The sequence below is a fragment of the Drosophila tropicalis genome, unplaced genomic scaffold (assembly GCF_018151085.1).
Source record: "Drosophila tropicalis isolate 14030-0801.00 unplaced genomic scaffold, ASM1815108v1 contig_867, whole genome shotgun sequence".
Taxonomy (NCBI): domain Eukaryota; kingdom Metazoa; phylum Arthropoda; class Insecta; order Diptera; family Drosophilidae; genus Drosophila; species Drosophila tropicalis.
The window spans coordinates 3,154,609-3,180,086 of record NW_027173362.1 but is presented as its reverse complement, the minus strand read 5'-3'; the positions used below and the strand labels follow the sequence as shown (position 1 = coordinate 3,180,086).

At 37.9% G+C, this 25,478-nt stretch overlaps 1 protein-coding gene across 1 annotated transcript; it reads right to left on the bottom strand.

Moving 5' to 3' along the window:
- Positions 1-18,092: 18,092 nt before the first annotated feature.
- LOC137583454 (importin-4-like) lies at positions 18,093-21,474 on the bottom strand. The gene is made up of 3 exons (XM_068298500.1): positions 19,658-21,474; positions 19,488-19,602; positions 18,093-19,413 (listed from the first exon to the last, which is right to left on the bottom strand). Exons 1-3 carry the CDS (start codon positions 21,356-21,358, stop codon positions 19,382-19,384), a joined length of 1,848 nt encoding a protein of 615 aa, XP_068154601.1. The 5' UTR covers positions 21,359-21,474; the 3' UTR covers positions 18,093-19,381.
- Between the last annotated feature and the right edge of the window lie 4,004 nt (positions 21,475-25,478).

Genomic DNA, 25,478 nt, shown 5'->3' with positions numbered 1-25,478 from the left:
CCTTGCCGAAGTTTGTATACCCTTGCAGGCATTTCTGTTGCAACAGAAGTTGAATATTCAACAAAGAATGTAAAGAATATATGATAGACACTTAATCTTGATCAAATTTGGCAGAGTCCTTATGACAATTAATATACCCTGCATATGAAAGGGTATACGAAATAAAATGTCGAGTTGATTGAAAAGTTTCAAAGGCAAAATGCAAAATCCGAAATATGTAGATAGGTTTGCGAAATAGATTTATGTAAAGGAAAAGCATAAGAGGAAACATTGAAATCTTTTTGTGTCCTTACACCCTTTGCCGAATCTTTCCTGGTCATAATTCCTTATTGCTTTCTTTTTTATTTCCTTACAATTACTCCCAAAAATGCAAAAGCCTTTTCTTTTTTCTTGTTTTGAATTCAGCAAGAAACTGCAAACAATTTTCCATCTAATATCTAATTCGAACCCTTTTCTAGTACCTCCTACTAATTATTTATTTCACTGCCTTTTTTTACCTTTGCATCTTCTTCTGATCCATTGAATATTCTCATAATTTACTATATCATATTTGTTTATATTCTTATGCCATGTTTTTTTGCAAAAAGAAACCTTGAAATTACCCAACTGACACTTTTTATGCTAGTTAGTTGGTTTTTTCTCTACTCTTTTTTTTTATTAGCTTAACTGACAACTCATCAACGTTTCATCGTCAAACACAGACACACACACAGACACATTTACCCAAGGCATGCCACAAGCTCACAAAACCAAAATGTGAATAACACAGTGAAGCAAAAGCAAAAGCAACAGCAACAACAAGAACAAGAACTATAACATAGAGTAGCTCTGCTCTGGGCTGCTGTTTGGCATACTTAAAGTTCATAAAAAAGTCAAATTAATTCAAATTGCAGTGCACACATACACAGACACACACACACACATACATCGGGAGTGAATTTGTGTGTGTGTGTGGGTACTTAACGCAGTGCTCTCAGCACTAGCAATAACGCTTTGTTGTTGTTGTTGTCGCTTAACTTATTTCATTAGCTCCTAAATGTATGCAATTTGACATTTTTAATTTAACTTTCTCTTTTCGCACAGGAATGTGGTTGGTAGGTGTACGTGTTTATGTGTGCACACATATACATATATATATATATATATATGTGTGTGTGTGTGTATGTAAGTCTCTGCGTTTATATGTATAAGTGTAGTTAGACGAGGCCGAAAGCAAACTCAAGCGAGATGCTCTTCAATATACTTACACAAAATACATATACATATACATGTACATATTTATATATGTATATATGTATATATAACTACTCGTGTATGTAGATGGAATGGCAAACAAGGTTATATTCATTTTGTTAGTCAACTTAAAGAGCATTTTCGAAAAGAAGAAAACAAAATAAAAACACTCCACTAATTTAATTCTTACATGAACTAGAAGAGAAACTTACTTCGAAGGATATTCATGCTAATTAAATTAATTAATACAAAAATAAACATTTATTACAAAAATTTAATAAATACTACCATCTTTAAAGTAAATACAATAAGAAAATAAAATTATAATCATCTTTTTTTTTTGGGTTTCAAAAGAAAATGTTCAATCTTATAGTCTCTTTCTGATTACTTATGTGTAGTCTATATAAAAGAATAGAGGGATTTAGTTGTTGCAGCTAAAAATTCGTTTTAAGAGTATTACATACGAGTAAATGCTTCTACCGGAGAATTCTCCCTCTCTCTGTTGGTAGTGGCGCTGCTGCTGCTGTACTCATGCAAAATACCATTTTTATTCACCTTTCAGCATAATCCTTTAAAACAGCAAGCAAAATGCAAAATTTTATTCATTCAATGATCGAACACAGTATACCGTGTAAGAGATTCGTAAAGCTTTTTGAATTGTTTACTATGAAAATTGATTGTAAATTATATATATTGCTTTGACTCGTATACGTAATATTACAGAGTTGATTGCGTATACGCAATGTTAAACACCTTAGTGAAATTCTAATGCAATTTCTATCTTTTTTTGTTTGTAATGTTGTTTTATTGAAAGTACCTTTGTCTTTCACTTCATTTTTTTGTAGTTTCAAACTAGTTTTAGCATTAAAATGATCATCCTGGAAAAGTTAGCGGTTACTGCTTAGAGAAATTTAGCATTTCACTTTCTAGACTTTATCAATTGTGTAGATAAGGATTCAGTTAGGCCCAACATACCTCGTTGGGGCTTATTGTTGACTAGTATAGACATGTTAAGGGAACTCAAGTGCACGTGTTACCGTGTTACATTGCGTGCCTTGTCGCTCCTCAAAAGTATGCTATATAATTTCTTCTTCATTTTTATAGTTGCAGTTTTCCTGCTTTTTTTCCCCCACTTTTTTTTTTTTTTTTTTTTTTGTTTTGCCTTTAGCTCTGCTGACAATGCATGCGGACACTTAAGTGTCGCCCGAATGAGTAGAGTTTTACCCCGTGACACTCTGACTACCCCTTGGCCCACACTCAAACACACTTTTTCTCACGCACACACACACGCAGAAACACTCTAGGCTGCTCTTGGTTTCAATTTGCATTCGGCAAGAGAATTCTTCTCTTATTTTCGTTAAATATATATTTTTATTTCCTTTTCAGACTCAGTGCAAGTTTTATATATTTCTTTGTTTTTTTTTTTTTTTTTGCAATTTCTGCATTTGATTGACACATGAATGATGAGCATCACAGAGAGGCGGAAAAATTAAAATGAAAATGAACATAGGGGCCTATATATTTGTATGTATGTATGTATATATGTTTTCAGTAGTGATGGAGAATGAAAGAGTTAGCATATAATCAAAAACTGCTTTTGACATTGATTTCATTTCAAGTGACTAGTTCAATTTTATTCCATTTTGCGTATTCGGCCTATCAGAGGGATATAGAAGTCTATTGAAATCAAATGTCTGGCTTCTATTGAAAAGTATTTACATATTCACATATTCATTACCTCACAGGTCTAAGTATTTATAAAAGAAATGCAAGTTTATTGTCGTAGTTCCCAAACTAGTTGTTCGATATTTTGCAGTTAAGGGTAAATAGTCTTTATACCATTTATTTTGAATTTTAAAAGTTTTAACAAGTTTATCCTGCTTTGGTCCCACTAATCTATTTTAGACTTTGCCCCATTCGCATAAACAAAATCAAATTAAATAGACAAAACAAAAGAAGAGAAAACTTTGTTTTTTTTTACAAAAAAAGAAGACAACAAAAACAAAGAAGATTTCAAATCAAATTAAATACTTGAGGTGGAAGAAAGAGAGTCGTAGTCGTATGCATATCACTCAAAACTTTCTCAACTTTCCATCTCGTCTTCTGTCTATTGCTCTTTCACTCACACTTATTGCCGTTGGGCTTATCTCTCATGTGTAGCGATAAAATGTATCTAATTTGAGATGTTTTTTGCCGCCTGAGCAACTGCATCTGGATTCCGGATGCCCCCCACCACCACCCTCTTCATTCTGTGGCCCACTTTGATGCAAAACTCTTGAGGAAAAGTAGGAAAAAGCAGTAAACATTTTCAATTTGACAAAAAGTTTTTACCTTTGACCACACAACGAATGAGATAGAGCAGACGGAGAGAGAAAAGAAGAAGCCACACATGGGCAAAACAAAAAGAGAAACGAAAAGCAGCTGGAGCACCAGCAATGGCCAAAGATTATATATAACTTGCCAAGTGCCTTGAGAGAGGGAGGAGAGAAAGAGACTTAGGTCATTTTTGTAACAATGTGAGGTCAATGCGGCAACTGACTGACTGACCAACAGACTGACCCACAGACAGACTGAGACTGTGACTGAGAAATGAAATGCAAAAATTTGTTGCAGTAAAAGATTCTTGTGTGCGCTTAAATGTGTGCAAATATCTGTGTGTCTCTTTGTCTAGTTGTTTGTGTGTGTGTCTGTGTGTATGTGTCTGTGTCTGTGAGGCTGGTCAGTGTCGACCAAGTATGAAATTGTTGTGTTCACACTAAACTTAAGTAACTGAATTAAAATGCGGCTAATAGAGTAGCTCTATGTCTAACACGCACACACCCACACCCACACACACACACAAGCAGAGTAATACAAACAAACAAAAAAAAGAGAAGAGAGTGAGGAAGTTTCCAAAGGAGAGATAGCTTTTATGCTAACTCTTCAAGTGACAAATAGACAGACAGGTTGCCAGTTAAGTGCAGGGAAAGGCATTACCTACACACACATATGCGTTTGTACGCATACAAACACAAAAAAGTTGGACTCAATGTTAAATTTTTCAATTAAATAGAATTTAAAAAACAACGCACTTATTCGGGTCCTGTTGCATGTCACAAATGAAAGACGTAATATCCTAGTTTAGCTCACAACAAGCTGAACAAGTTACGTTTGTCTAACACGGGATATATAACTATATAACTTTTTAAATTTCAAGTGAAAACCAGATAAACCTATCACTTGTATTTTTTTAATTGTGATGTTGTTAGATTGTGTCTCCATCACCCTCTGTGGTGGGATATCCCCCTCATCCTTTCACGGAACTAAAACATGTTTTACAAGTAAAGCGGAATCGAGAACATATTTAGCTTGTTCACAGAAATTTGACTAGTTCATTTCAGTGACTAAACGTTTTCATAGTGACTTATTTGGATGGGAATCGAAAGCGAGAACTGTCGAATTATTTAGTTGCCTGGCAGATCCATGAAATGTGAAATCAAATGCCAAATTAAAAATAATTAAAACAAGTTGGCTAATTACGAGAATAAACTTGGAATCTGTTGCCATTCATGGTGAAATGCACATACAAAGACGAGCCTGATGGCATTAGAAGTAGTTGGAGAAGTTGCACAGACATCGGATGGGGAAGATGTAAAGAAACACTCAAAAGCTAAAAGGCTTCGCACACACACACACACACACAGACATATTGAGGCATACAAGTGGCAACCGGAAGTGTTGTGCGGCTCAAGAGCCTACTCAGCACGCACACCCTACCTGGGTGAAGCAAAGTGGAGTGTTTGAGCTGAGCTGGGGTAAGGCAAGGCAAGGCAAAGGAGTGCAAGCAGGATGGTCATTATCACCAACATCAGCAACAAAACCAACGTCTGGTGGACACAGCAAACATGTTGAAAGGTGGAAATCGAGGCGATTTACTTTTTTCACTTTTGTTGGTACATAAAAGTATGTACATACATATATATGTAGGTATTATGCACTTTTCCCATCAGTTTTGGTAAAAAATGTGAAACGATGAATCATTTGCCCGGATTCGGTAACGGAACGTGTAAAGTAGGAGAAAATTTGTACAAAATTAACAAGGTGAGAGCGGGTAAAAAGGGTCAGAATACGGAATGAATTTTAGTCTCATCAATATTCATCGACAAGAAAGAACCAAAAAAAAAAAAAAAAAACACAAAAACCAAAAAAACAAAAAAAATGCCCAAGATTACTTCACATTATTGCTCTCAGTTTAACATATGCAAATCTGTAAATAGTTGAAAGAGAACAAAAAATACAACTTCATGTTTTCATTTTGTCATTTGATGAAATGTTTTCCGCAAGATATTTCTAGATACTTTTCATTCGATGCAAAAAGGGCAATAAACATCTCCTGAAATATTACAAAATGTCCTGAATAAGGCAGAATTGAAGATCACATGGTTCATTTTATGACAATGTATGCTTTCAAAACTTACCAAAGGATTGTATACATTTCTAGCATATCATCTGGTAAATCTCCATTTTGATTGTTTGCCACCGTATACCCTTTCCTCTAGTCTCTTCCATACGTACTTTGTGCCATGTTTGTCTAAGCAAATGATTTTCTGGCATTTTACACTAAAAGTTAATTATTTTTATGATCGGAAGTTTCGTTGACTTCAATTAGAAGATGTGGAGAATGGGGAATGAGGCCGGCCAGCCAGCCAGCGAGCCAGCCAAGACGATGGCGACAATGTTTCCTAGTCCTTGTCGTCATTAGGTGACGTCGCCAGGCCAACTCCTCAGCAGGTGAGCTAAGGCTTTTCTCTCGCCTACACTCTTCGCCCCTCTCCATTGGAGTTGAGGGTCATTAGGAATCCGAAAGTTGCTGTTTTACCTTCAACAACAGTTTGTTGCTTGCTGCCTTGTTTGTTTTCTCCTCTCTCTCTTTTACCTCCCTCTGTTTCACTCCCCTCGACGGAAACGCACAGACACACACACACACACACACAGTTTGCTGCTGTTCCATGTACTGGTGTTGGGTTTGGTCAAAGGCTTTTATTAGTTTTTCGTTTATTCGCTAGCTGCTTTAACTTTTCCGGTGTGTGGCCAACTACCCCATCCCATCTATTAGCTGCACCTTCACCATTCATCCAGGTGGCTTCATCCTCATTCCCGTCTCCGCATCGTCATCGTCATCGTCGTCCTCATCGTCGTCGCAGTTTTTTGTAATTTCTTTATATTTGTGGCTTTTATTACCAACTCCAAGTCCAAGTTGAAGCCAAAAGTCCTACCGACTGCCAGTCCTCTTTTACCCCATTGTGTCCTACTCCCTCTCTCTCCACTGTGTTTGCCTTTGCCTTTTCCTTCTTTGTTGTTGGTTTTGCTAATTTTTATTTATGTTCTTAAATGCTCCTTGCCGTGCCAACGGGCCACGCATTTTTATTAATTTTATTTCAGCGTGATTATTGTGATTAGTTTGTGTTGCCCACCCACCATCCCCAGCACCCATGCCAATCCGCCCTTGGTCTCTTTGGTTGAACGCGCTGCGCGCCTCTTGTTTTCTTTAGTCATTTTATTTATTTGTGCTACGACTTCGTCGAAGTCATTTTCATAAATTTGCTGCAAAAAGTTGGCATTTTTCTCCTTTATTTTTTGCTTTTGCTTTTTCTATTTCTTTTTCGGGCTGTATTTTCATTCCTAAGGAAATTGTTGGCCATAAAGTTGGCCGACAAGTTGGCTTAATTAAGAGGAATTCGGTAGGGTAAAGGCAACAAAAAGGATTTCGTTTTTGGATCAGTCGAAAAAATCTATTTTCACTTGCACATTTTTAGCGTGTGTGTGTATTTGTGGGGAAGGGGGTTATTCAATTCAATTCAATTCAATTAGTGTGGCTGCATATTGCCATAAACAAAATGCCAGAAAGTGAGTAAACGGGTGAGTGAAAACAATCGTAGAATGAATATTAAGATGCTAATCAAGCCTAATTACAACATTTCTCATGAATTTTAATTGAGCTTCAAGAAACTTATGTCAGATGGCACTCAAGAAGCTTTTTCTCTCTCTCTCTCTCTATCTATCTATCTCTCTCTAGCCGTTTGTCCTGTGGCTTCTGTTGGCTTTGGCTCTTCACTTGATTATTATGATTTCTTGATTACATTGAACTTTTCGCATACAATTGCAATTTAATTTATGCACGTCAAAATTTTCGGTTGCCAAAATTATGTTGCAGTCCGCAAAATTGTTTGCCAGCCGCCGGGCACTCAGGACCAACCAGGAAGCATGGAGAACCAAACAAGCTCTGTATCAACAACAACAGCAGCAACAACAAATTGCAAACACCAGCAAATTGGAAGTTTTCATATAGAAACAATTGGCATAAATTTTATTAGTCATTAAATTTTCTAGTAACAAATTGCATCATTGAGACTAACCGCAACATACATAGGCACATACATACATACACACATACATATGTATGTACATATATACAATTATCTGTATAATGAAAACGCATCAATCACATTGATACGACTCTATAGATATATCAGCTCTATCAGCTCAAAATTGAATGCCAATTTTTAATGTTCCGAAATGAAAATGAGTAAAATATCAAACATATTATATCTATTGAGAACAAACAAAAAACGAAATGTAATCAAATCTAATGGAATGAATGATAGAAGAAAAAGACAACATTTTCGATGCCTTAAATATTAGAAATACAGGGCAAATAAAAAATGAAATAAACAAATGGAAAGTGTTATTTTTCCTTGACTTTATTTCGAATTGTTTTTCTTTTACTCGGTGGCCATGTAATTTGTTCAAACTGTCATTTCAAACCTTTGCCCAGGCACTGATTAGTTTGACTTGGTAGAAAAAAAGGTAGCTAAAAATCGTGTGAGTGTGTGTGTGTGTGTGTGTGTTGGTGTGATGAAATTGGTTGGTGAGGTGGGGGAAAAGTTGGCTTGGGGAAACATTTGAAAGGTGAATTCAATGGAAAATAGTTTTTATCACAGATAAACTTCCTCTAGTGGCTTCAGCCACGCCTACCTTGGTACGTGTCCGCCCTTTAAATAAAGCTTTGGCCTCGGACCTTTTTCCCTTTCTTTTTCTCTCCCTCAATCTTTTCGACTCCCTTACTCTCTCTCTCTCTCTCTCTCTCTCTGACTCTTTCTTTCTCATTGACTCTGTGTGTGTTTGAAAAGTCAAAAAAGTTCAAATGCAAAAATGAAATTAAATACAAAATGTTAAGCACTTTCAACATGGCTGCTCTATTTGGGTATGTGTGTGACTGCTTCTGTGTATGAATGAATGTGTGTGTGCGTGTGTGTGTCTGTGTGTGTGTATGTGTGTGTGAATGCGGCCAACAACACCTGACTTTTTGGCAAACGAACATTTTCTATTTTGGCAAACATTTGACCAGCTTAAATTTTGTGGAAACTGAAATTTATTCCAACTTTTGCTTGGTATAAAATGAAAACTCTGTTTTCCTCCCCCTCCCTCTCTCACTCTCCTTCTCACTCTTTGTAATTATACTCTTTTTCTTCTCCAATGATTTGCAATGTATATCTTTGAAATATATCTGAATTGCATTGATATTCCATTTGAGCAACATTTGTATTTTGATCTGTTTTAAACAGGAAAACCATCTTTAAACTGACTTACTAACTCAAGGACGAGACAAAAGGGGGCTAAAAAGAATAAGTGCCGCTTTATGATTGTCCAGTGTAGATCTTAAATCTTTCTCTGAAATACAAGCATACATATATACTAACACACACACACGCTTACATATGTGTGTGATATTTGTTTGGCCCTGGACGCAGATAAAATTAAATTTACACAAAGAAAACGGTTTTCTTTTACCTCGCCAAAAAGTTTTGCTTTGTTTATCTTCGCCACTTTGTTGACTCTGTTTGTGTGTGTGTTTGTGTGTTTGCTTATTCGTGTGTGTGTGTGTGTGTGTCTCTGAGAAATTTCGTTAATATTTAAACAAAGCTCGATGTCGCCGTTGCCATCCGATATTTTGTTCCTTTTTGTGTTTTTTGTGTTTTGTTGTCCCTTAGGCCTCACAATTTTTCATCTGGCCATTGTCTGGCTCTTAAAAATTTTCGCACTTACCTGCCACAGAGAGACAGAGACAGGGAGAAAGAGAGAGGAATGGAGGTAGGGAAGGAGATATATATGTGTGAGGCTTATTTTAAAATTAAATCGTATCGCAACTTTTTAATGAAATATTTAAAACAAGTTCCCGTTTTTTCTCTCGCCGTTTTTGTTCATATATATCTGATTTTGAGAGTAATATGTATATATACATATATGTATGTATATACATATCTCGAGACAATGGCCATTTAATTCTTTGATTCTTAAAGCCAATCAATTAATTGAGATTATCGAGAGTCGCTTAAGTCATCCGAGGGAGGTTCAATGATTCTATGACTTCTTGTGGAAGGTCAAGGTCACATTTATTGCCTGTAAAAGACAATTTTGTCTTGAAGAAACTTCTGAAGTAGCTTCGATCCAAATTATAAGAAATATCTTGGACCATCTTTCTTCATTTTTTATGTACAAAATTATATTTTGTCCTACCATCTGGTATCGGACAATTTCATTGCCTTCTCACTTCACCATACTTTATTTCACCTCACCAGACTCACACACACACACATAAAAACCAACTTATTTTTGTACCTAATATTATTATTCTTTTTGTTGTTGTTTTTTTCAAGGTTTTTATTATTATTACCAAAAGGACCCAACAAAAACAAGAACAACAAAAATGTACCTGAGTATAATGGAATTTATTTTTATGGCCAACAGGTAGAAAATTTGTTGTCCTTTGGGGTCCTGCTAATTTCCCAGCTTTTTACTATTTTCTTTTCCTTTTTCCCCCTCACCACAAACAACATGAAAAATAAAAATAAAGAAACAAAAAGAAAAAAAGAATAATAATAAAAAAAATTGTTGTCCATATGTTTGAAGCTTAACCAAAATAAAAAAAAAAAATGTATATATATACATATATATATATCTGAAAAGAAAGAAAAACATGGGGCATTAATCCGAATTTCTTATACCCTATGAAATGTTTTGTTATGCAAAACAAAAATTTGAATTTGGATTTCCTTCTAGATTTAAGGGCGAAACAGATTCAACCCAATTGGATTGACATGAAAACTGTTCACAGTTTTTCTTTTGGGAAATTGATTAATTAACCATTAATTAATTGTTGAATTAAGAGGAATCCGGGCAAGTTATGGGAAGTTAAGTGATATTAAACTTTAGATCGACAAAGCTTTTGGTGCTCTACAATTGATGGCTCTTCTTGGCTTATACTGATACGTTGATGTTAAATATGAATTTATTTTGAACTCATTAAGTAAAAAGTTAATAAAAACAAATAGAAAACTGTTAGAATAGTTTTAAGAAAGTTTCGACCTTAGAAAATTAATGTAAATACAAATAAAGTAAATTTTTAACCAAAGCAAAGCTGCTTAAAAACTTTTCAAAATGTATTTCACTCATCGACTTCCTATTGCATACTTTGGGGCGCTAGTTCATTGCAGGATGCATCCGTAGGTAATTTTTCCATCTGTTGTTTGCATTATAAAAGTTATTTTTTATTTTTTAACATATTCCATTTAATGAAATAAATTTTAGGCCTGAAACTGACAAAAAAAAACTTATTTAAAACAATTTTTGTTGCCGGGTTTTTGTGATTTTTTATTTGAAAAAAAAACTTAGACATAGAAGAAATATACAAACTCCTAGTTAAAGTAAACATACCCATTTTGAAGACAAGGGCAAGCGGAATAAAAGCAAAAAAATTTTAAGGCCCCGCCTGGAGGCGTTACACAAAAAAAAAGGCAAAGAATGAAAGACAAGAAGAAAAATTAGAATGTTGCGCCACCCAAAAAGACAATTAAAATTTATTCTTCCTTAACGCAAAAAAAATAATACTAACATAAATAAACATAAATATGTAATAAGCGACATCGTGATGGAAAGCGGTGTGGGGTGATGTATGGATGCAGTGGATGGGGCGATGAAAGGACAATGAAAGGGGGGCAGGGGAAGAGGGGTGGCTTACATTAGCGTGTTAATGCAATTAAAAAGTCGGCTCAAAAGACCGAAGACCGAAACACAAAGGAAAAGACAATGAAATCTATGGCTTATTCTGCTTATTATTTTTCTTCTCTTTCGTTTCCGTCATAAAAACAGAGTCCATGGGGCTAACCTAAGGAAACTACACACTCATATTTATACAAATATTTGTGAGTATGTGTGGGAACTTCTTGGAATCAAATTTTGAATAGAGATTCATTGAGAGATCTTTTTGAATTAACAATAATTCCCAATTAACGACTGGGTATATAAAGGTCGGATAGTTAAAACGTTTTTGTTCCTGTCAGTTCTAAGATTGCCGCAAAAATGAAATTAAAAATGCTTTCACTTTGAGTGTTACGTGGAATACTTAGACGGAGGGGATGCTGATTAAGATGGAAGAAGTGATAATATATGTATACCTATATAGATAGGTATATAAGCCTGTGGAATAGAAATTAAAAGGGACACAGCTTAAATTTAATAAACTTTTAGAGATTATGCAAACGATTTCTTAATAAGTTTTCCACACATAAAAAGTATAAGGCAGAGAGAGAGAGAGAGAGAGAGGGAGAATAAACAAAAGGCTCAAGGCTCGGCCTTATTTTTATTGTTTTGGAATGAAAATCCACAAATAGATTGAAAATATATACTCCATGAGTCTACATATATGCCAAATTAGGTGACCCTTTCTCTTGATCTGTTATCCTTATTCCTCCCTTCAAGGAATATGTATGTCGCACACTTTTTAACAAATTTAGTTAAACAATTTTACCCAAAATACTTTCCTTTCACTTTTGTTGTTGTTGGAATCCCTGCCCTTTGTCTCACGCCACTTGGGCCAAAGAATTTTGTGGAAAGTGAAATGAATCCAAGTCAAATAAGAGAGAATCAACAAGGCCAACTTTAAAACGCTTTGCATTTAGGCGACAAATGCGACAGGGAGCAGGACCCCGACAGGACCACCTCCGTGCCATTTCCAAAAAGTCTCACACATACCTACCTACCTGCCTACCTGTCCGGGCCGGGACCCCCACACCTTCCTTGGCTGTTGTTGTCTTTCAACTCTCGGCCAGCCTCGGTCATAAATCATTTTCGTGCCACGCTGCCGCAGAATGACACACGTTAGCCCCCACAACCTCCCCTCATCTGCTCACTATATCTTCCATATTTCATACCAATTGCCAGCAGGTGCTATGACCTCCGCCTGCCCGTTTCTACCCCACAGTCATCTAGTCCTTGTTATTTGTTCTCATTGTTTGGGTTTGTTTGCAGTTTTCGAGGGAAGTGTGGGTGATGGGGGTCACAAATTGTTTTCGCTTGCCGAGAATTCAACAAATTGGAAAGTGTTCCACAAGTAGCCACGTGCCTGTAGCCTCCTCTTCACCCCGTGAACTGTCCGCAGCCATTTAATAATAATACTTACCAAAAAAACAAAAAAGAACACAAAAACCAACAGCAAAAAGCAGAAACAAAAAGTTTCTCGGCTACGCATTTTCATTATTTAAATAAAAAATTCAAATTAAATAAGATTAATTTATGTTTTACAGGGAGTGAGTGAGTAAGTGAGGAGGAGAGGAGGTACCCTAGAGGCGGCATAACTGTCCTTCTGTCTTTTTCTCTCTCTGAGGAACTTTTTGCATAATTCCCTCACTCAACGCCACTTGAAGATGACTAATGACAGATTGCCCAGGATAGGATAGGATCAGGGTCAGAATATGAAAGAAGGGGAAGAGCAAGTATTCAGGACTGGAGATGCCGTTGCAAAGGGGCGGGAAGCCGCAAAAATGTGTCACATTTGTCTAGCCAGCGGAACACTTCAAAAAGTTGTTGAGTACTGTCAGCCCGCCAAACCCACCGATCATCCGACCATCAAACCATCAAACCATCAGACGACCATCATCACACTTCACCCGCGGTGATTTTTCTAAGCTGTCAACTGCACTCACTCAGGCAACCAATTCCCCACATCCTCCTCCAAGGACAGGGGGAAGAATGCAACTAATTGTCATGGCAGAAACCAAGGTGCCCAGCATATTTCTATCATCAAAATGGTTTTGAAACCATATGCTTAGTTATCGCATATAAATATGTTAAGCACCTTATCTAATACCTCTGACTCTATAAGGGTTCTAGTTAAGAATTTCAGTTGGAACAAAACCAAATCCTTTATTTAGTAGAACCATAAACATCCTTTAAGGATAAGACCATAAAGAAAGTAAATGGGGAAATTATAATATGAAATGAAATTCTAATAACCAAACATCAAGAAAAGAGTACAAGAGATAAATTGAGTTGCCAAGGAGAAGCACAAACATACATAAAAACAAAGAAATGCAGGTGAAATAAATTCCAGGAATGACACGCCTTCAATGAATCGAACAATAGAAAGGACATTAAACTCCAATTTCATGATTGATTGATTCCAAATGATCAACTCGTTCAATACACATGAATTTGTCTTTAACACGCTGCATCCTGTGGACATTTTCTTTATGCCTTCTGCAGGATATTTTAATATCACATAAAGGACACCGGGAACGATACACAACAGTTTGAAATCAAATTGTCAACGCATCAAATGCAACAAAGTTGCCAGCTTACAAACGAACAAAGGCACATCGAAACAAAAATCAAAAAGTACAAACGAAAAAAGAATTGCAAAACGAAAAAAGGTGAAAGAAAAACTGTGGAAAATGCAATTAGCACCCAGAATCCGAAGAGAACCAAATTCCCTTGGCTACATCGAGCTGTAACTTGTAGGTGCAATGCGCTCTGTGCCGGGTGCTAAATGCTGGTTGGTGCCACCTGTCGACGGTGTCAAGTTTTCGTTTTTTCATTCTTGGCCTGCCCTTGCCCTTGTCCCTTGTTCCTTGTTCCTTGTCCCTTTCTTGTTCGTTTCGTTAGGTTTCGTTTCGCTAATGAACAACAAACTTGGTGAAACGAGCAAATGGCAACAAAATATCCCGTCAATAAGGCGAAAGAAAATTACAGAAATGAAATGAAATGCAATTAACCAAGGCTAAATGAGCAGAGGAGGTAGCCCCATGACTTGGCAATGTTGAAAAATGAGAATGGCAATGGTGAATGAACACGAATGAAGAGACAGAGACAGGGATCGAGAAGGAGACCACGATGCCAAGATGTGAGATGCGAGATGGAGGAGGCAACAATTAAGCAACTGATGAGCAATTAGAAAATGTAAAATCGACCTTGACTGGAGCTTTGGTTGGCATTGGTGTTGGTGTTGTTGTTGCTGTTGGTAGGAGACAGGCCAATTAATGAATATTTAATTTATAGCTTGAGTAAATTGTGTCAACAATTTTTCATTTAAATTTCAATTTTATACACGAATTCTCTAAATACTCGATGATTTTCTTAATGTTGTTTTTAAAGACGAGAATACAGAAAAATAATCCTTCAATTAACTGTAAAAACTTTATATTCCTTCGATTGCCAGAAGGTTTCAGAGTTTCATCCTTTACTTTTGGAGACCTTAGAGTATCTTGTATTCGGCCAATTGTTTGGTTTTATTTGTCATCTAATTAACTTGAAATGAGTCCAGCAAATGTTTTGCTCCTGTTTTTTGTTTTCAGTTTTAACAAAAAATGTCACTTAATAAATTTTACGACTGTTTTATGTTGTCGCACAACCCACAAAATGAATGAAAAAACAGAGGAAAAAGGCCCACAACACGCCCACTATAACAACACGTAGCAGTCATAAATATAGAAAAAAAAAACACAGAAAGAAATATGCGAACACACCCACTTACATGTGGAGGAAGCTGTTAACCTTTGTGTGCATGAGTATGTGTGTGTGTGTGTGTGTGTGTGTGCGTTTTATAATATTTTATTTTCAGTTTTTTGTCACGCACATGTCCCTGTAGTTAAGCGTTACGTTTCTTCATCCCATGATTTGCTAAATTAATTTGAAGACGAGCTTAATTATAAGGAGAAGAGAAAATTATAATTTTGAAGCTCCACGAAAGAATATCAAGTCAAAGCAAATTATCAAGAAAAGTAAAATCCATTTTCCAAGCATCATTATTCGGCAAGTGAAGAGTCGCTGAATGAATGAGAAAGTGGAAAACTTTTATCTATTTCGACTCATTCATCTATTCATTGATTGACTCACTTGTTCAACTGTTCATTTGCCCTTTACATTGACATTGACTCGCCCGAGTTATTGTCTCAGGTTAATCTGTCGATACCATGTAGACGGAGTAGATATCCTATTATACCTTTAACCCCTTAGTCATTGTTCTTCTAGTTATGTCATGCATAACCTTTTAGGGTCCTTTGCTCTGATTACCTTCCATTCCCTGTAATCTTCCCAGAGTCTTCTATTAATATAAGTTAAAACATCTATCCTTTTCTATTCAGTTCATAGATGGCTATAGTATTATATGTTTGTCTGTTTTTTCTATTGTGTATTTGTCCAAGCGATTCGTGCTGTGCGTTGTACGGCTTGAACGTACTGCGCATAGTATTTTCAACGTCCACTTTTTCTCCAGGATAATGATTCAGCTTCTGGGAAATCGTAAAACCCTTTTCTGTTTCGACTCATTCCCTTCTGCATTAACTGAATTGTTCAGTGAGTCACTTGTTAAATGGGTCTAATCTTGAATATTTAGCTCTGTATACTGAGAGATCCTTTACTAATCGATGATCATTTTTAACAGGCTTCCTTTCTAACATTTGCATTGAGGGAATAAATGAGTAAGTCAGCAACTGAGTCAAACAAAAATTAACTGAAAATAAGACAAAGAATAAGTAAATTTCTTCACTTGAAAGGATATTTCAGTGACATATCTAATTTAAGTATTTCTATGATCTGACAAATGCTTGTACTCATTTCAATATTTCTTTCGTTTACTTATACTTATATTTCTAAGAGTAGAAGGAGTGTTAAAATGTCTTCTATATATATAATAATCCACATTTGTTTATTGGAGTCAATTTACTTTCTCTATGGTTTCATAATTGGTTTTGATATGTTTAGTTAATGCACAGTATAAAATTTGATTCAAGAAACCAAAAGTTAGAATTCTCGTTGGATTATTTTGCAAATATAAAAAATGTCCATGTCATATATATATATTTTTTTGTTTTCCCACAATTTCAAATTGGGGTTTTCTGGGTCTATGACCAGGTGAAAGTGACGGCTTAAGTTTGAACTTTGTGTTTGTGCATACATGTACTTGGATGTGTGTGGGTGTGTGTTTGTGTGTGTGTGTGTATGTTGATGTTACGACTTTTGGTTTTTGGATTAAATGCACAGTGCGCCCAGGTGCTGGTTGACATATCTTTGGCTAGGTCGCCGGCAATCAACGAACATCAAAATTCAACGTTGAACTTTGCCGTATCAACAAGAGTGAAGGACGAAGATGTCACAAATTGTGAATGAAGAAGGCGGTTAGCTAAGAGAAGCATCAACATCAGCCCGAAACTTTGCCAGGCAACTGAATTATGTCATTTGGTTGACAGAACGTACACACACACTCTCACACATTGACACACGCCTGGATCGAAAGGAGTGGGTATCAAGGTGGGGTATAAATGGCGGCACATGCATAGCCAACGAAGAAAAAAAACACACCACACACAACCAGGTAAAATGGGTCCAAGTAAAGGAGATGAAAAATAAAAAGTGTATATGTATGTACATACATCATACACATCTAGGTAAATGTATGGAAGATGATGAAAAGGCCAGTGAAAGATTCATTCTTTGCATGAACATTGATGCCAAGCTTAGAAAAACTAACAAATTGGCCTAAAATATAACTTCTGTCCGTTTTAACTTAAATTTAAGGAGAACAAATTTCTAATATTCGTTTAGAGAAGGAATTTCCAACTGATTTGGCAATGGCCAATTAATTTTAGCTGCGGCCCACTGTGTGAAAGGGGGAAACGTCGTGCATATTTTCCGCTTTCCCTATTTTTTCCGCTCTTCATTTCATCATCATCTTCTGGTCTTCGTCGTCGTCGTTGCGTTGGGTTTGGCCGTGCCTGGCGTCTTGAATATTTTTCTTCAATTTTATTAAAATTATGGAAATGAATGAAATATCTGCTGAAAGAATATCACTAAACCGCCCCATGCCTTTTTCGCTCCGAACGTTGCCAACAACCAACCGCTGCTTATCTTTTGGAGGCGAATTACAAAAAGTACGAAGACGAAGAAGGAAAAAAAGGAATTTATCGAAAATTGCAGCAGCTGCAAAATTGTCTTCCTCGAGTATTTTATACCCGGAGCCGGATCCACATACACACACACACACACACACACACAATGAGAGGAAACGATGGAGAGAGGGACACCTGCAGCTGGTGCACCTGGCCAGTGGCAAGTTTAATAATCCGTTTCGCATTTTGCGTTGATGCGAAATCAATCGATGTGCATCGAAGATGGCCCAAAGCCAGAGCACGAAGATAACTGCATTGCGATGCATAAATCCAACTCATTTGCATTGCGGGCCACCAGAGAACAAGAGGCGAGTAGGAGAGATGATGGCCATGGCGGGCAATTGCCAATGGAATTGTCAACCAATTGGATCTAGACAATTGCCTTCTGCATTAATTTTTAGCCAATTTCATCTGAGTCATTGGCCATTTCACAAAACGTAAAGGAAAATTTTAGATACAATTTGCCACATAATTCAACGTGCCCTTTTGAAGTACATAGGAATACAATCTTTTTTTGGAATGAGTGAAAGAATGGAAATTTTATTAATTATCGAATGAGAAAGGACATCTCCGGGAATCCTTTTGAAAACTCTTCATATATTTTGGGGTTCGTGTTCGCCAAGCTCTTCAAAACGCCGATTGATTGGTTGCGATCTATTGACTCATTTTCGAGTGACTTCATTAAAACGGCAACAATACGCGCGGTATGTTGCTGTATTACGGGTGACTTATCCGAGATAAGCAATTTTAGAAGCTCACAAATGTTGCCATGGGCAACGAAATCTTGATGGAAAGGCAAATTAAGTATCAGGGCTGGCATTAGTTGTTCAATTTTCGAAGTATTGCTGCGATCGGCTGCTATGATGCGACTAATACTGCCACAAATTCCTTCTTTTTCAGCTGAGGTCAGCTTAGAGTGCTTTTGAAGTGCCAGGACCAAGCCGGAAGTTGTGTACTCAATTACCGCTTTTCCAGCTCCTGCAGCTATGAGATGATTCAATGATAGTGTACCATGTTGACGTACTCTTGGATTCCTTGATAGAATGCAATACACAATGCTCTTGCACATCATTTCGTAATATTCTTCAGCAAAGCTACCCAAAGCGTTCACACAACGTGTTAGGGTGTAGTACATGAAGGATCTCATCTCGTTGACACTGCTAGATTTACGCAGTTTACGCAATTGACGCATATAGCGTGAGCTAAGGCCACGAAAGAAATACAAGAATTCCAGTGAACTTACACATTGACTAAATACAATTAACAAATCGGCCAACACCTGCATTATCTGTTCTTGACGCACAACAGCGGTGCTGAATTTCTCACAACTACGTCGAAAATCTATCATATCATCATTCTCTTCATCGGATGAGGAGCCATAATACTCTTGGCAGATCAATTTGCGACGCAAGCCAGTCTTTACTAAACAATAAATTCTATCGGCATGGTATGGATGCGAAATTGCCTCACATTTCATATTGATCAGAATTCCATGAATACACCGTAAAGCTTCAATGACGTCCTTCGCCTGATCCGTTGCAAGCACATGTCGTATTAAATTCGGAAGGACATTCGTGACGAGAGTCTTGGCCTTGGTAATGTGACCAGCTTTCCAATTTATGTCGACGAGAGCACAAATGGCATCACAAGCAGCAAGGGATTTTCCACCTTTGCACCATTTCAAGAGTAGAGAAACAATCTCAGCCATATGCGGCTCCATCAAATCTGTGAAATTGACTATGAACTTTTTTATGCATTGTATGGCATTCTCCCGTTCAAAGTGCGAACTGTCGTAACTGCTTTCACTAGTGTTATCCTCGAGCTGACTTGAATTGCTTTGCTTATCCTCATCATCTGAACACGATTCATCCTCATCGGAATCCGTCTGATCACCATTGCCCCCCCAGTCTAGATATTTGATCTAAAAATTGCGCATCAATAGCCAATAGGCATCCGGTGAGAATGAACACAAACCTATCAAGCATTTCTACTAACCTGTAGAGAACTGCGTATCTGTGCTGTCACTTAACATTTCCATCACTACTTCCAGAATCCAAAGCGCCATACTTGAGAACTTGGATTGACTAACCAGGCTTAAAGCACTGCAAACCTGAAAATATAAAACCATGGGTAGGAACACAGAACACTCTAATTTATATGCTTACATGTATGGCATGAGCACTCAAGACCAATTCCTGTTTCAATTCAGTCTGCACCATCAGAGGTCTTATCACGCTAACTATGTCTTCGAAATAGTTATCCAAATATGTCTTCATATGTTCGGCAGTTTTGGCAATGACACTGAGTGAAAGTTGCCTAAGCGACACGGAATTTTGCTCTGGCTCTGTACACAGCAGTAAGAGAGGTATTAACTTCTGCAAGTGTGGCTTCATACATTCGGCTGTAACGTTCTCCACATAGACCTCCAAAGTATTAAATACGCACTCGTTGACTGCAGATTCCTTCGCAGCGAAACGCTGGGTCTCTGTCATGTGTTCCAAAAATTCAAAAAACATTGGCATTACTGTATCGACCATTATCGTTATCTCGGGCATGAAGTGTGTGACCATCGATGACATCGAAAAGCAAGCACTGCGACGAACCATCGAGTCGTCATCGGAGATACCAGCATGGCAAATGGATATGAATTCCAGCATATTGTCCTTTAGGAGCACTTCGGTAAAACTTTCTGATAAAACTATTAATGTAAGATAAACACCAACACGCTGGGCTTGTGTCGACTCCTCTTCCATCTGTGGCCGCAATAGGCGGAAAACTCGTGGAGCTATTTTATTGCTATGTGATTCACTGACCAGGAAAGACAGAGCTTCAGCTGCCGTGTACACAGGTGTCGGAGGTAAATCATCTGACTGCATCTCCTCGTCTTCAGGGGCATCATATGCAGAATCAGCAGCAATTACACGTAAAAGCACCAAAATCAATGGGTCCAGCATATTCATCTTTGTTATCTTACGACGTTTCGCTTCTATTAAGCGGCGTATATAGACAATGGCCTTGTTACGCATGGCATCGGCCAAGTTATTATCGGAAGCCAACAGAAACAGGTGCTCCAGTACACAAGGCAACTGTCGCCAGATCAACTTGGGCTTATATTGCAGTAAGTTGGACATCAAATCAAAGCCCCGATCACATTTTTCCAGATTTGGTAGATAGGCGAATGCTGTGACCACACGCATAACGGATGGTAAAACAGGATTGATGGTCATAGATAAATATTTATGGCCTAGTGGTAAGGCACGGGTTAGGCCAGAAATCAGGAGCTCAGTGTACGGCGTCACTAAACATCCTCGCTCTTCGGCCAATAGTATGCCGCTCATAAATATCTTTTGCCCACGCTTCATGTACTTTGGCAATACTTTTGGGGCGACATCCGCCAAGGAATTATATATAGCGGCACCCATATTCTGCTCCTTTATATTACTGGATAGGCAAACTGACTCAATATAGTTAAACACCTCCTCTGACCATTGACGCCCAGTGGTGGCACCTTGCTCTAGACCCAAAAGGAGACTCACATTGCGTACAACAACCAACAGCAGTTCCTCGCTGTCATCATTCATCAGAGATTTGAGAGCTCCAAGCAGTTCCGTTTGGATCTCAGCTTGATTTTTCGAAGGCACAGACTCCCAATCGCTCGCTACCATGAGCTGCATCGACAGTATACTGCCTGCGCCCTGCCGCAATATACAAGAATACTTGGAATTTATAACTCTGCTCAATCCCACCACGTACTCCGGATCGTCGCAGAGTAACTTTAATTCTTCGCTGGACTTCTTCACAACTTCCTCACACGACGAGAGCATGTTGCTCAGCAGCAGGATAATTTGCTCTTTGGTATCCTGCATTTTTCAATATCTAAACCGAAATACAAGGTTTTTTTTAGCTTCCAAAAATTTGTAAAAAATATATAGATGTATGTATATCTATATGTTTTAAATGTTAGAGAAGGTTGTGTTTATACAAACTCAGAAATCTGAATGAACTTTCTATCCTCATAACACACTAGCACTCCGAAACTGGGGACGACAAACTGGCACGGCCTACTCGAAAAAGCAAAAAAGTGTATTTATTGTCATTCTCATCAACTCTGGAAATAGATACAGGATCGATCGAACTTCCATTTGCAAGTATTTGTGGTAATCTCTTACTTTAAACAGGACAATTAATGAAAGGAAAAACCATTCACAAGCGTAAGGTAAAGATTAATTTGCATGGAATTAGTTCATCTATTTTTGTTATTTTCTATGGTATTATTTTCCAAGAAGTATGCTTAAGATAAATGCATTAAAATAGAAATAAAATAATTAAATTGTCCCTTATTATCCTGCCAACGACCTCATCTTCCTTCTTTTGTATGTGCGGGTGCGGGTGTTTGTATGTGTTGGCTTTGTTGTGGCACCTTCTTTTCCCTTTTCTCTTTTTGGTGCTGGATTTTTCTTCTATGCTTTTTTTCATTTTCGTTCCCTGTTAGTTTGCCTTTGTCATTAATCTTCTTTGACGCGCTTAAATCACATGAATAACAAATTAGATGGCATATTAGTACGTGGCTTACATCTAACCCCTCAGCACCTATTGCTCACCCCCTTCTAACCAGCAGCACCCCTCACAGAGCTCAGCTCTTGGGTCATATGTCAAATGTGAAAAAAAACAACAAAAAAAACACACACACACACGCACACAGACACATACAAAAGAAGAGCAAAAAAGAGAAAGGAAAAAATTAATAACAAAAGCACGCTTTCGCCCTTTCCGTTTGGATGGTTGGCTGGTACTTTGCATAATTCATTGCCTTGTCTAACGGTGCGTATGCTTTATCTCTGGGCCCGTATCTCTTGCTCTCGCTCTCGCTCTTGCACTCGCACTCGCACTCGCACTCTCTATATTCCTTTTTCCATGTCTCTGACCCTGTCCCCTGTCCTGTTGTCTCCTTGCCGCTCTCTTTGTACTGTCAGTTTGTTAATTAGCTGCGCATTTTCATTGTCGCTGTCTCTTTTCATATGCATATTTACTCGCTTTGCTTCGTATAATTTTATTTATTCTTTTTTGTATCCCTCCCCCCCATTTAATGCAATTTAATTATTTTATTTTCCTCTACAATTAAAAGAGACACATACCACACACACACACACACACACATGGACATGGATGAGTAAAGTGAACGAGTATGATAGAGACAGCTGAGGCTTTGCTTTTGCCTTATGTCTTGTGACATATATCCCTTTTGAGCCTCACCTCCCACTGCTGTCTGGCTCCATTCTATCCATTGTCTTATGCGAGGGTCATTTAATGTTATTACTTTCGATTATAAGTCAAGCCATTTTACCATCATATCAATAAACATCATAATAAAAGACTTGATGCTTTGTGTAAAAACTTTCGGTCCACAAAACGTATAATATATATTCATTTCCCGTTAGAGAGCTCACTCGATACTTTTTTAATGACCCTCGGATCAAATTTTTGATAAATTATATGCATTTTTAATCTAATTAAATTGCAGCAGGCGGCAAATGTCACAAGTTGTTGCTGCTGGCCGATTTGTCATGATTAATGGCCGCCAGCAGACCCAATATCCTTCCTTTTCTCGCATTTTCATGCAACAAATAAACATAACACACACACACACACACACACAAAGGCAATGCAATAAAAATTATTATTCATATATAACCAGTTTATCCATTATACATACATATATGTATGTATTTCTGTATATACAATTAATATGAACGGTCCAATGGAGTATCAAATTTAAGCGGCTTGTGTCTTGAATGCAATTATCGGGGGCAAAAAAGTTTCATAGAAATATGTACACTATGTTTTCGTATATTTGAATGTAAATTAAATATAAATTCCATATAATCTATTCATGCGGGTCTTTAATAAAAAAAAAAAAAAATTAAAAAATGAACTCATTGTCGAGATACCGATCTATTGTTAGACCATTTCTTTTTAAGCCATATTAATTATATTATTTAATGTTTTTGCTCATGACACCATTAAAATGCAATCTACTTATAAGATTATTAGTTCAACTACAATTTGTTGTACACTTAATAAAACGCTTTGTCAAGTTTTTGCAGTTGTCTTGAGTAAATCAAAGAAAATGGAGCGCTTCTGATTAGATTGAAACAATACATGGGCGTGGGCAAACTCGAAATAAGGTAGGCATATTTTAACTTCATTGAAAAATTTCATCTACAATTGAATGAATTCCCAAAAAAGGAAATGCAACGCTTCAGCGAGGACCTGCAGCTCGTGCGGCTATTTCATTCGTTGCTTGGATAATGGCGTTGGGAAATCATAAGTACATCTCTTCCCAATAGGAGGATAGACCAACCAAGCTATTGACACTGAGTGGTGCCAACATTTTCCAGAGCCACACTACGTACGATTCAATGATGTCATCAATCAAAGATTTGAGGGCTCCAAAGAGTTCCGGAGACTTCCAATCGCGCAATACCAAGAGGCGCATTGATGGGCTGCACCCTGACGCAAGAAAGTAACGTCGCCTTTTGCCTTTAACTCTTCAGTGACTTTCCTCATGCGTCGAAAGAACGTTGTTCAGCAATAGGAAAGATCAATGCCGCCTTATATTCCAGTGGATTAGACGTCAGATTAAAGCCACGATTACATTTATTCGGAAACGATAGTTATGTAAATGCTTTGTTACACACAAAGCTAAAACGGTCGCTGGTCAAGTAATTTGTTACACGGATTAAGCCAGCAAACAGCGCTCATTTCATAGTGTCACCAAATTGTCTTGCCCTTCAGCCAATTGCATGCTGCGCACAAATGTCCTTTGTCCATTTTCCACGTACTCTACGAATGCATTCGGGGCGCGTCCGCTAAGGAGTTATATTTGCATCCGACTTCTCCGTCATCATATCGCCAGAGAAGGAAACTGCCTCAGCAACAGAGCCCCAGTTCATTATATTTTTTGTAGCCAGCTCCAATTCCACAATGGAATCACCAACCTGAGGGCTCCAAAGGACAGACTTCCAACCGGGAAATACTAAGAGACGGGGCGCGTCCGCTAAGGAGTTATATTTGCATCCGACTTCTCCGTCATCATATCGCCAGATAAGGAAACTGCCTCAGCAACAGAGCCCCAGTTCATTATATTTTTTTGTAGCCAGCTGCAATTCCACAATGGAATCACCAACCTGAGATTTGAGGGCTCCAAAGGACAGACTTCCAACCGGGAAATACTAAGAGACGAGGCGCGTCCGCTAAGGAGTTATATTTGCATCCGACTTCTCCGTCATCATATCGCCAGAGAAGGAAACTGCCTCAGCAACAGAGCCCCAGTTCATTATATTTTTTGTAGCCAGCTCCAATTCCACAATGGAATCACCAACCTGAGGGCTCCAAAGGACAGACTTCCAACCGGGAAATACTAAGAGACGGGGCGCGTCCGCTAAGGAGTTATATTTGCATCCGACTTCTCCGTCATCATATCGCCAGATAAGGAAACTGCCTCAGCAACAGAGCCCCAGTTCATTATATTTTTTGTAGCCAGCTGCAATTCCACAATGGAATCACCAACCTGAGATTTGAGGGCTCCAAAGGACAGACTTCCAACCGGGAAATACTAAGAGACGAGGCGCGTCCGCTAAGGAGTTATATTTGCATCCGACTTCTCCGTCATCATATCGCCAGATAAGGAAACTGCCTCAGCAACAGAGCCCCAGTTCATTATATTTTTTGTAGCCAGCTGCAATTCCACAATGGAATCACCAACCTGAGATTTGAGGGCCCCAAAGGACAGACTTCCAACCGGGAAATACTAAGAGACGAGGCGCGTCCGCTAAGGAGTTATATTTGCATCCGACTTCTCCGTCATCATATCGCCAGATAAGGAAACTGCCTCAGCAACACAGCCTCAGTTCAATTTAATTTCTGTAGCCAGCTGCAATTCCACAATGGCATCACCAACGTGAGGGCTCCAAAGGACAGACTTCC

Bases quoted from the DNA above. Each gene is read 5' to 3' on its own strand.
- LOC137583454 (XM_068298500.1), bottom strand. From the start codon at position 21,358: ATGCAGGATACCAAAGAGCAAATTATCCTGCTGCTGAGCAACATGCTC. The intron at 19,603-19,657 runs GTAAGCATATAA...TTATATTTTCAG, and splicing joins TGAGTGCTCATGCCATACAT to GTTTGCAGTGCTTTAAGCCT. The intron at 19,414-19,487 runs GTTAGTAGAAAT...CGCAATTTTTAG, and splicing joins AGATACGCAGTTCTCTACAG to ATCAAATATCTAGACTGGGG.